Source organism: Botryllus schlosseri, chromosome 9 (assembly GCF_051294905.1).
Source record: "Botryllus schlosseri isolate E-star chromosome 9, Bs_hap1, whole genome shotgun sequence".
In the NCBI taxonomy this organism is placed as follows: Eukaryota; Metazoa; Chordata; class Ascidiacea; order Stolidobranchia; family Styelidae; genus Botryllus; species Botryllus schlosseri.
Window position 1 is genome coordinate 13,246,383 of NC_137244.1, and position 12,017 is coordinate 13,258,399.

General features: G+C 37.7%; 3 protein-coding genes across 3 annotated transcripts in view; 2 read left to right on the top strand and 1 right to left on the bottom strand.

The window, feature by feature from the left end:
* LOC145447227 (kappa-type opioid receptor-like) overlaps nt 1-12,017 on the top strand; it is a 90,971-nt gene that overhangs the window by 59,412 nt on the left and 19,542 nt on the right. The window lies entirely within an intron of this gene.
* Nucleotides 2,718-4,559, bottom strand: LOC145446614 (uncharacterized). The gene is made up of 4 exons (XM_080324960.1): nt 3,875-4,559; nt 3,649-3,813; nt 3,093-3,260; nt 2,718-2,987 (listed from the first exon to the last, which is right to left on the bottom strand). The coding sequence occupies exons 1-4, from the start codon at nt 3,986-3,988 to the stop codon at nt 2,718-2,720; spliced, it is 717 nt and encodes a 238-aa protein (XP_080181086.1). The 5' UTR covers nt 3,989-4,559.
* LOC145446615 (uncharacterized) lies at nt 7,517-9,358 on the top strand. The gene is made up of 4 exons (XM_080324961.1): nt 7,517-8,201; nt 8,263-8,427; nt 8,816-8,983; nt 9,089-9,358. The coding sequence occupies exons 1-4, from the start codon at nt 8,088-8,090 to the stop codon at nt 9,356-9,358; spliced, it is 717 nt and encodes a 238-aa protein (XP_080181087.1). The 5' UTR covers nt 7,517-8,087.

The following is a 12,017-nucleotide window of genomic DNA, read 5'->3' on the forward strand; positions in this document are numbered from 1 at the left end:
TCTTTCGAGTAAGTTCTGTTGGTAGGCAAGCCCTACCAGAATATATTTTGATAAAGGCAAGAGTAAATCGTTATCGAGCACCTTTCGTTATCAACTTCTTCAGTAACTCAAAATCGGTGACCGATCGCGACCTCTCGGAATAAATGAACAACATGCAATATGAACAGGACATGAAGCTACGATGTCCGATAATTCCTTTCAATTAAAGTAGAAGTATAGCCATTTCCGACCGAGTAAAACGTTACTCGGCATTGCGCTCTCGATAGTAGTGAGAAATGATATTCGTTTACTTTCGATAATATCCAACATACGGACTCATGTCGAGGGCAATTTTCAGAACTCTAATATCGCATAGCCTAACTTTGCAATATTTTTCGATTTATTTAGTCATGTTTTCCTTGCCATTCAGCATCGCGAAAATTCATAGTACAATTTAGAATAAACTGCTAACTTTTATCAAGGTCTTTGAAAAGTGCTTTTCAACATTTAACTATCATGACATAGTAAACTTCTACTCAAGTACGAGAAGTAGCGATTGTAAGGTGATTAGAAAATAAGTATTACGGGCCCAGTTTTGCCTAAAACCTAAATCGCAACACGTTATCTGATCCATTCCGAATGACGAGATTAAATATCCCTGAAAAATGAATAATATTCATAATATTCACATTGCTATACATGAAATTTGCTCTGGCATTGCCCATAGTGACCATTTAGAATTGGATAGTAAAGGAGTCGAAATTTCTTCGATGCGCCTAGTGCACTAATTCGAGTGCTGAAATCCGAACCGACTAATTTGTTATAATGATTCGAGTCGAGTAGTAAAATTTAATTAGCGAGCACTGAAATTACAGTAATATAGTTATATCACCGATACGAAATTTGGTAGCCATTTCCCCGGAATAGTAATCAGTCCGAAACATTATGATAAATAGATAAGGTTGAAGAAATATAAAAATATCATCAATGGTGTATGTATTATGAAACTGGGAATATTGTATTTGTGGTAGCACGCAATTGGTTTCCAATTCGTAATTTCAACCGCATCGGCAGTTTTTTCATAAAAATAAATAAACAAATACTTTGATACTAATTTCAAAATAACGCAAATCTCTTAATGAATGTCCCTTGAATAGTAATTAATCCAAAACATTATCATGCAAGGTCCGAGAAACATAAAAATATCATTAATGTGGTATGCATTGTGAAACAGGCAATATTTTCTTTGCGGTGACCAGGGAATATGTTCTAATTCGTAATTTCAACCCCATCATCATTCTCTCATAATAATGAATTAGCAAATCCTTGGATCCTAATTTTCAAAGTAGCTTAGATCTCTGAATGAGCTCTGACTCGCTGTTATCTTCAAACCATGGAATTATTACGAGTATCACCATCGCTCACTGAAGAAAGGGATGAAATTATATCCGGGGCATATTCCTTGGCCAGGAATTTTATCATGTACGAACTAGACGGGCCGAGCGTTAAAGCAAATACGAAAGCGGAGGCAACCTTACGGCGAGTTAGTGATGAAATGTTTGAGCGACATCGAACTGTCGTAAACGCAATCTCTAAACGTCTCCGATACAGTATTGTTGAAGTCAACGAAAAATATGAAGAATATTCTGCGGAAGAGCGGATGTTCCTGATGATAGCTGACGAAATTTTTAAAGATACCCAAGAGAATTGGGGTCGGATCGTATCTGTGTTCGTGCTCGGTAGCATTCTTGCTCGCAAAAACGAGGATGAGCATCACGGTGCTAATATAGAAGGTATCATACAGTCAGTCGGGAATTACATTGGTAGTAGAAGGCGAAAGTGGATAGCGGAAAATGGAGGATGGGTAAGCGATTTTACATGGCCTGATAAGGATTTGGCAATTATCATTTAGCTTGAGGTACTGTGTATCTGCTCTCGAGAGTCCATACCACCTATCGATAATGAAACTTAGCTTGCACTTCACAATTCGGTTTTCAATTTACATTTTGTCATAAGGCACAGTAATTTACATTCCAAGCGCTCCGAACTTTGAATTACCTAGCAAGTACGGTAACTTTCCTCTGCAAGATTAGGAAGGCTTACATTCTTTTGTTTGTTTCAGGACAGTTTTGTAGGATTTTTTGATAACGCAGCTTTCGATGATAGTAAAGTTTGGAAGAGGCTCATGCTTGTTGGAATTGGACTGACGTCTATTGCAATGGCAATAACAAGATCATGGATAGTCCTTTGCCGTACATCATGTAATATTTTTTAAATAATATATTTCTTCGCCGTTTAATTACATAAATTTTACTGTAGGACGGATGCAGTTTCTTCTGAGATTACATTAAAGATTGCTCCATAAAACCGTCTTTATCTGGAACATTTTCCTTTTTCAAATTTATACAGCTACGTAAGGAAATTGCTAGGTTACCTAGAAAACGCCGCAGGTCAAATTTGATCCAATTCCGACCATAGTAGCGACAAGGAGTTATGACAGCTCAAAATGATCCATCTTTCGAAGCCAAATATCGTTGGTTCTCCACGACCGAATATCGTGTTCTATAAATATTGTTTATATGGAACAGATATAGATGTTGCTATTTTGTTGTTATCTGCGAAGAATACTTTGCTCAGTAATTAATTTCACGGGGATTCTAAACCTCAATACATACAAGTGAGCAAAGTTACATTAATTTGCGTTAACCTGTAGTGTTATGTAACTACCTACAATTCTATCAAGACGTAGCGAACACGACAAGTAATATTGGGTGAAGGAATAAGGGCGCGAAATTCCAATGTATAGATGCATATTTAGGCGGAAATATCGTCTTACCGGACGAATGCAATTGTTTCCTTAAAGTTTTCCTGTCTACACCATTCAAGCGCGGTAAGATCAGTTTGAGTTGGCGACATTCAGGATGATATTTCAAGAAGCTCTGAATGATAGTCACATATTCCTCGTCGATTCTTGTTCTATCGCTGTCACTGAGGTCGAATACCTTTAGCTGTTCATTTAATAATTGAATATTAGGCGGTTTAGGTCAATTTCATAAACGAAATCTGAACTAAATTGCTTTATTGAGAACCATGAGAGAGCAGAAAGAACTTACTGTAGTGCATCGCTTGCCCATCTCTTCACTAAGATTCCTGATTTGCATGGAAAGCATCTTGCAATTACTCAGGTTGAATTCTTCAACGCGGGTTTTGTGCAGGATTTCAGTTACTGTTTTGTAGCAGGAGGAAATGTCGGGATTTCTACTCAAATCCAGCGAATGCAGCTAAAACACAGTGTGATGTTCAGATATTTTACGACGCTACAAACCACTCAGTTGCAGTAATAATAATATTTATCGACCACAGAGCAATGTTATCAATTTCTTCGCCTCATCGCAAAACTGGTGTAATACAGAAAATAATGAACGTTTATAGGATATCGAAGAAACGGCGGAAACTAGCATTAATATGAATGAGCGATGGAAAATCTTTCACTCATAAGCAAGGACACTTTTCATTAGTAGACGTGATCAGGAATGCCTTATTGATGATAAATTCGCTCGCCAAATGCAATGCCATGCCTGACGTTGCTTGGAACTCGCATTAGTTGCAAACTATGCTTGATTATTTCACTACTAAGAAAACAAAACAGATCTAGCTAAAATGGATCACCTCATGATTACCGAGACCATTGTTCAACGACGTTAATGAATGTTCATCCAATTCGCAAGCTGAAAGTCGAACTGCCTTCGTGTTATGCCTTTTCGCGAAACGTCCGATTTCTTGCAATCCTACCGGTTCCAAATCCGTATTGTAACTTAGATCGAGTTTATCAACCTACAAAATACAGCAAATTATTCTGAAAACGACACACAAAATTGCGGAAACGAGTGGCTACCTCGATTTCACCAAAACATTCAAAAGCATGAATTTCCTCCGGTGTGAGGTCGCATCCTTTCATCACAAGAGTAACCTCTCTGTCTTTACAAAATAAGGGCGGCAGTGCAACCATACACTCTTCATCCAGACGATTATAGCTGATGTCGAGATATTGGAGCTAAACGAATATGGGAAACTGACAACTTACGACCAGAATTAATCGGGGATGAAGACAAACAGTACAAACTTATAACAGAGAAATGTTGATTAGCCAGTCACGTCATAATAGATTGGCGAAATGTTCTGAGATTAAAATAGAATTTCTGTGATTCGTCTCAAATGGACTCTTTGCAAGCAGTCATATAGAATGTGACTATTGACCACTACTGAACAACAATCGCTCAAGACAAGATCCATATACCTTACTGTTTTTGACCTGCATGGCGACGAAATCCTTTGACCGCAAGTGCGAGTTCACAAGTGACAAATAGGTTAGATCGCTTGAAATAATAGTCCCGAGTTGCGTAAAGTTGATGTTTTCGCCGTAGCTGAGATCGAGTTTTTGCAATTTAACCTATGGGAATGAGGTAATAAAAGTCTCATATCGAAAGGATTTATACTAGATTAGTGTCCGGATATTTTCATCGCCAATACCTGATGCTGTCTGATAAGTTGACTCAAAACGATCAGAAAATCGTTAGATCCGCTACTTTCTCCCAGGTTGAGTTCCGTCGAGCCACACTTCTTCATCAACTCGCAGATGGCTGGCAGGAGTTTGTCAATGCCATCGTGGGCTGTGACGCTGACTTTTTTTATTTGGACCTGGACGAGTGCAAAAATTTCCCCCATAAAACAGTAATTGAGGTGATGAATAATTAAACCCTCATCAACTCTCACTAGTCTAGTATGACTATTGCGATAAATGGCTACACCGGTGCGCGATTGAGCATTGTTCGGTACGATACCTTCAATTCACGCGTAGTAACAATATTAATATGAAACAATGCGGTCATGATGAAGGTTTTTTTCAAGCCCGCTATGTATATTATACGGATAAACATGCTTAAATTGAACGTGGGTTTATAATGCTCAGTGACTTTGAGCGGTATGTGTAAATGTGTTTACCTCAAATTCAAATTCGCGAATTTGGTCCAATATCATCTTTACAAGGTTTTCATTGAGATGGCATTGGCGGAATGCTAACTCGTACATGCGAGATTTCTCCATGAGACCATTCACGATATTCTTTACATCCAATTCAGTCGTAGTTTTATGATAGATCCCACAAGGAATTTCAACTTCATCATGATCCGTAAGTATTGATTGATGGTACATCCTGTTATCACCTTTAGCATATGTGAATCATAAATAATTCATGATCAGGAAATAAAATTAATATTAATTCTAATCAACCTCCAATGTGATTTTTGTGTCGGACTATTTCAATAAGTCGGATAAAATGATGATACGTGACATATATACTCAAGCAAGAAACCGCTCCAGTACCAACACCACCACGTATGCCAATAACATATGACTGAATCATGGTAGTTTGCAGAGTTTAGTCAGCCATTGTACAGTTTATGCGCTATGAGAATATCGAGTTAATCCAATTACACCATCATAAAATTTATCCAAGAGTCAAAATTATATTATTTTTCAGTATTGTATGACCGAAATTATTAGAAATAAACATCCAAAAAGTTTAAGCTTCGGTTTTTACTTTATGAGAATAATTTTATATACTTTATTATAGTCATGGTAGGGTGCTTGTAATAACGAAGGTGTTTTTAACAACAAGCTATCAATAACTTCACAAATGACACAAGCTAATTGATAAATTTTGAAATTGCCTGTAAGATATTAAGCTAATTATCAGAGTCGACGGCGATAAAACTATTTTACTTGAGTAATATTTATCGCTACATAAATATCGTTATGCCTTTGATACGATGTAAATAGTTATCTCGTGCGGCGTCCGTTGCGTGTCGTCACCCTTCGTACACCGTCAAGGAATAAGCTACCCGGTGCCGTTGAGTTGTGATTATTTGGCGTAGACTTAAGTTGTGATATTGCAAATTTTGAGGTTCTAAGATGGGTCCATTCGGGTAAAAAGGAGCCCACGAATGCAATAAAGAGACAATTCTGAGGATGCCGCCCGCCCCGCTCAGGGGTTCGGGGCAATAAAAGGGATTAAATAGGGGCGGGCGGCATCCTCAGAATTGTCTCTTTATTGCATTCGTGGGCTCCTTTTTACCCGAATGGACCCATCTTAGAACCTCAAAATTTGCAATATCACAACTTAAGTCTACGCCAAATAATCACAACTCAACGGCACCGGGTAGCTTATTCCTTGACGGTGTACGAAGGGTGACGACACGCAACGGACGCCGCACGAGATAACTATTTACATCGTATCAAAGGCATAACGATATTTATGTAGCGATAAATATTACTCAAGTAAAATAGTTTTATCGCCGTCGACTCTGATAATTAGCTTAATATCTTACAGGCAATTTCAAAATTTATCAATTAGCTTGTGTCATTTGTGAAGTTATTGATAGCTTGTTGTTAAAAACACCTTCGTTATTACAAGCACCCTACCATGACTATAATAAAGTATATAAAATTATTCTCATAAAGTAAAAACCGAAGCTTAAACTTTTTGGATGTTTATTTCTAATAATTTCGGTCATACAATACTGAAAAATAATATAATTTTGACTCTTGGATAAATTTTATGATGGTGTAATTGGATTAACTCGATATTCTCATAGCGCATAAACTGTACAATGGCTGACTAAACTCTGCAAACTACCATGATTCAGTCATATGTTATTGGCATACGTGGTGGTGTTGGTACTGGAGCGGTTTCTTGCTTGAGTATATATGTCACGTATCATCATTTTATCCGACTTATTGAAATAGTCCGACACAAAAATCACATTGGAGGTTGATTAGAATTAATATTAATTTTATTTCCTGATCATGAATTATTTATGATTCACATATGCTAAAGGTGATAACAGGATGTACCATCAATCAATACTTACGGATCATGATGAAGTTGAAATTCCTTGTGGGATCTATCATAAAACTACGACTGAATTGGATGTAAAGAATATCGTGAATGGTCTCATGGAGAAATCTCGCATGTACGAGTTAGCATTCCGCCAATGCCATCTCAATGAAAACCTTGTAAAGATGATATTGGACCAAATTCGCGAATTTGAATTTGAGGTAAACACATTTACACATACCGCTCAAAGTCACTGAGCATTATAAACCCACGTTCAATTTAAGCATGTTTATCCGTATAATATACATAGCGGGCTTGAAAAAAACCTTCATCATGACCGCATTGTTTCATATTAATATTGTTACTACGCGTGAATTGAAGGTATCGTACCGAACAATGCTCAATCGCGCACCGGTGTAGCCATTTATCGCAATAGTCATACTAGACTAGTGAGAGTTGATGAGGGTTTAATTATTCATCACCTCAATTACTGTTTTATGGGGGAAATTTTTGCACTCGTCCAGGTCCAAATAAAAAAAGTCAGCGTCACAGCCCACGATGGCATTGACAAACTCCTGCCAGCCATCTGCGAGTTGATGAAGAAGTGTGGCTCGACGGAACTCAACCTGGGAGAAAGTAGCGGATCTAACGATTTTCTGATCGTTTTGAGTCAACTTATCAGACAGCATCAGGTATTGGCGATGAAAATATCCGGACACTAATCTAGTATAAATCCTTTCGATATGAGACTTTTATTACCTCATTCCCATAGGTTAAATTGCAAAAACTCGATCTCAGCTACGGCGAAAACATCAACTTTACGCAACTCGGGACTATTATTTCAAGCGATCTAACCTATTTGTCACTTGTGAACTCGCACTTGCGGTCAAAGGATTTCGTCGCCATGCAGGTCAAAAACAGTAAGGTATATGGATCTTGTCTTGAGCGATTGTTGTTCAGTAGTGGTCAATAGTCACATTCTATATGACTGCTTGCAAAGAGTCCATTTGAGACGAATCACAGAAATTCTATTTTAATCTCAGAACATTTCGCCAATCTATTATGACGTGACTGGCTAATCAACATTTCTCTGTTATAAGTTTGTACTGTTTGTCTTCATCCCCGATTAATTCTGGTCGTAAGTTGTCAGTTTCCCATATTCGTTTAGCTCCAATATCTCGACATCAGCTATAATCGTCTGGATGAAGAGTGTATGGTTGCACTGCCGCCCTTATTTTGTAAAGACAGAGAGGTTACTCTTGTGATGAAAGGATGCGACCTCACACCGGAGGAAATTCATGCTTTTGAATGTTTTGGTGAAATCGAGGTAGCCACTCGTTTCCGCAATTTTGTGTGTCGTTTTCAGAATAATTTGCTGTATTTTGTAGGTTGATAAACTCGATCTAAGTTACAATACGGATTTGGAACCGGTAGGATTGCAAGAAATCGGACGTTTCGCGAAAAGGCATAACACGAAGGCAGTTCGACTTTCAGCTTGCGAATTGGATGAACATTCATTAACGTCGTTGAACAATGGTCTCGGTAATCATGAGGTGATCCATTTTAGCTAGATCTGTTTTGTTTTCTTAGTAGTGAAATAATCAAGCATAGTTTGCAACTAATGCGAGTTCCAAGCAACGTCAGGCATGGCATTGCATTTGGCGAGCGAATTTATCATCAATAAGGCATTCCTGATCACGTCTACTAATGAAAAGTGTCCTTGCTTATGAGTGAAAGATTTTCCATCGCTCATTCATATTAATGCTAGTTTCCGCCGTTTCTTCGATATCCTATAAACGTTCATTATTTTCTGTATTACACCAGTTTTGCGATGAGGCGAAGAAATTGATAACATTGCTCTGTGGTCGATAAATATTATTATTACTGCAACTGAGTGGTTTGTAGCGTCGTAAAATATCTGAACATCACACTGTGTTTTAGCTGCATTCGCTGGATTTGAGTAGAAATCCCGACATTTCCTCCTGCTACAAAACAGTAACTGAAATCCTGCACAAAACCCGCGTTGAAGAATTCAACCTGAGTAATTGCAAGATGCTTTCCATGCAAATCAGGAATCTTAGTGAAGAGATGGGCAAGCGATGCACTACAGTAAGTTCTTTCTGCTCTCTCATGGTTCTCAATAAAGCAATTTAGTTCAGATTTCGTTTATGAAATTGACCTAAACCGCCTAATATTCAATTATTAAATGAACAGCTAAAGGTATTCGACCTCAGTGACAGCGATAGAACAAGAATCGACGAGGAATATGTGACTATCATTCAGAGCTTCTTGAAATATCATCCTGAATGTCGCCAACTCAAACTGATCTTACCGCGCTTGAATGGTGTAGACAGGAAAACTTTAAGGAAACAATTGCATTCGTCCGGTAAGACGATATTTCCGCCTAAATATGCATCTATACATTGGAATTTCGCGCCCTTATTCCTTCACCCAATATTACTTGTCGTGTTCGCTACGTCTTGATAGAATTGTAGGTAGTTACATAACACTACAGGTTAACGCAAATTAATGTAACTTTGCTCACTTGTATGTATTGAGGTTTAGAATCCCCGTGAAATTAATTACTGAGCAAAGTATTCTTCGCAGATAACAACAAAATAGCAACATCTATATCTGTTCCATATAAACAATATTTATAGAACACGATATTCGGTCGTGGAGAACCAACGATATTTGGCTTCGAAAGATGGATCATTTTGAGCTGTCATAACTCCTTGTCGCTACTATGGTCGGAATTGGATCAAATTTGACCTGCGGCGTTTTCTAGGTAACCTAGCAATTTCCTTACGTAGCTGTATAAATTTGAAAAAGGAAAATGTTCCAGACAAAGACGGTTTTATGGAGCAATCTTTAATGTAATCTCAGAAGAAACTGCATCCGTCCTACAGTAAAATTTATGTAATTAAACGGCGAAGAAATATATTATTTAAAAAATATTACATGATGTACGGCAAAGGACTATCCATGATCTTGTTATTGCCATTGCAATAGACGTCAGTCCAATTCCAACAAGCATGAGCCTCTTCCAAACTTTACTATCATCGAAAGCTGCGTTATCAAAAAATCCTACAAAACTGTCCTGAAACAAACAAAAGAATGTAAGCCTTCCTAATCTTGCAGAGGAAAGTTACCGTACTTGCTAGGTAATTCAAAGTTCGGAGCGCTTGGAATGTAAATTACTGTGCCTTATGACAAAATGTAAATTGAAAACCGAATTGTGAAGTGCAAGCTAAGTTTCATTATCGATAGGTGGTATGGACTCTCGAGAGCAGATACACAGTACCTCAAGCTAAATGATAATTGCCAAATCCTTATCAGGCCATGTAAAATCGCTTACCCATCCTCCATTTTCCGCTATCCACTTTCGCCTTCTACTACCAATGTAATTCCCGACTGACTGTATGATACCTTCTATATTAGCACCGTGATGCTCATCCTCGTTTTTGCGAGCAAGAATGCTACCGAGCACGAACACAGATACGATCCGACCCCAATTCTCTTGGGTATCTTTAAAAATTTCGTCAGCTATCATCAGGAACATCCGCTCTTCCGCAGAATATTCTTCATATTTTTCGTTGACTTCAACAATACTGTATCGGAGACGTTTAGAGATTGCGTTTACGACAGTTCGATGTCGCTCAAACATTTCATCACTAACTCGCCGTAAGGTTGCCTCCGCTTTCGTATTTGCTTTAACGCTCGGCCCGTCTAGTTCGTACATGATAAAATTCCTGGCCAAGGAATATGCCCCGGATATAATTTCATCCCTTTCTTCAGTGAGCGATGGTGATACTCGTAATAATTCCATGGTTTGAAGATAACAGCGAGTCAGAGCTCATTCAGAGATCTAAGCTACTTTGAAAATTAGGATCCAAGGATTTGCTAATTCATTATTATGAGAGAATGATGATGGGGTTGAAATTACGAATTAGAACATATTCCCTGGTCACCGCAAAGAAAATATTGCCTGTTTCACAATGCATACCACATTAATGATATTTTTATGTTTCTCGGACCTTGCATGATAATGTTTTGGATTAATTACTATTCAAGGGACATTCATTAAGAGATTTGCGTTATTTTGAAATTAGTATCAAAGTATTTGTTTATTTATTTTTATGAAAAAACTGCCGATGCGGTTGAAATTACGAATTGGAAACCAATTGCGTGCTACCACAAATACAATATTCCCAGTTTCATAATACATACACCATTGATGATATTTTTATATTTCTTCAACCTTATCTATTTATCATAATGTTTCGGACTGATTACTATTCCGGGGAAATGGCTACCAAATTTCGTATCGGTGATATAACTATATTACTGTAATTTCAGTGCTCGCTAATTAAATTTTACTACTCGACTCGAATCATTATAACAAATTAGTCGGTTCGGATTTCAGCACTCGAATTAGTGCACTAGGCGCATCGAAGAAATTTCGACTCCTTTACTATCCAATTCTAAATGGTCACTATGGGCAATGCCAGAGCAAATTTCATGTATAGCAATGTGAATATTATGAATATTATTCATTTTTCAGGGATATTTAATCTCGTCATTCGGAATGGATCAGATAACGTGTTGCGATTTAGGTTTTAGGCAAAACTGGGCCCGTAATACTTATTTTCTAATCACCTTACAATCGCTACTTCTCGTACTTGAGTAGAAGTTTACTATGTCATGATAGTTAAATGTTGAAAAGCACTTTTCAAAGACCTTGATAAAAGTTAGCAGTTTATTCTAAATTGTACTATGAATTTTCGCGATGCTGAATGGCAAGGAAAACATGACTAAATAAATCGAAAAATATTGCAAAGTTAGGCTATGCGATATTAGAGTTCTGAAAATTGCCCTCGACATGAGTCCGTATGTTGGATATTATCGAAAGTAAACGAATATCATTTCTCACTACTATCGAGAGCGCAATGCCGAGTAACGTTTTACTCGGTCGGAAATGGCTATACTTCTACTTTAATTGAAAGGAATTATCGGACATCGTAGCTTCATGTCCTGTTCATATTGCATGTTGTTCATTTATTCCGAGAGGTCGCGATCGGTCACCGATTTTGAGTTACTGAAGAAGTTGATAACGAAAGGTGCTCGATAACGATTTACTCTT

What these genes read in the sequence shown, in the direction of transcription:
- LOC145446614 (XM_080324960.1), bottom strand. Translation starts at nt 3,988, where the DNA reads ATGGTTGCACTGCCGCCCTTATTTTGTAAAGACAGAGAGGTTACTCTT. An exon ending in AATGTTTTGGTGAAATCGAG is followed by an intron (nt 3,814 to 3,874) that starts GTAGCCACTCGT and finishes TGTATTTTGTAG; the next exon opens with GTTGATAAACTCGATCTAAG. An exon ending in ATGGTCTCGGTAATCATGAG is followed by an intron (nt 3,261 to 3,648) that starts GTGATCCATTTT and finishes ACTGTGTTTTAG; the next exon opens with CTGCATTCGCTGGATTTGAG.
- LOC145446615 (XM_080324961.1), top strand. Translation starts at nt 8,088, where the DNA reads ATGGTTGCACTGCCGCCCTTATTTTGTAAAGACAGAGAGGTTACTCTT. An exon ending in AATGTTTTGGTGAAATCGAG is followed by an intron (nt 8,202 to 8,262) that starts GTAGCCACTCGT and finishes TGTATTTTGTAG; the next exon opens with GTTGATAAACTCGATCTAAG. An exon ending in ATGGTCTCGGTAATCATGAG is followed by an intron (nt 8,428 to 8,815) that starts GTGATCCATTTT and finishes ACTGTGTTTTAG; the next exon opens with CTGCATTCGCTGGATTTGAG.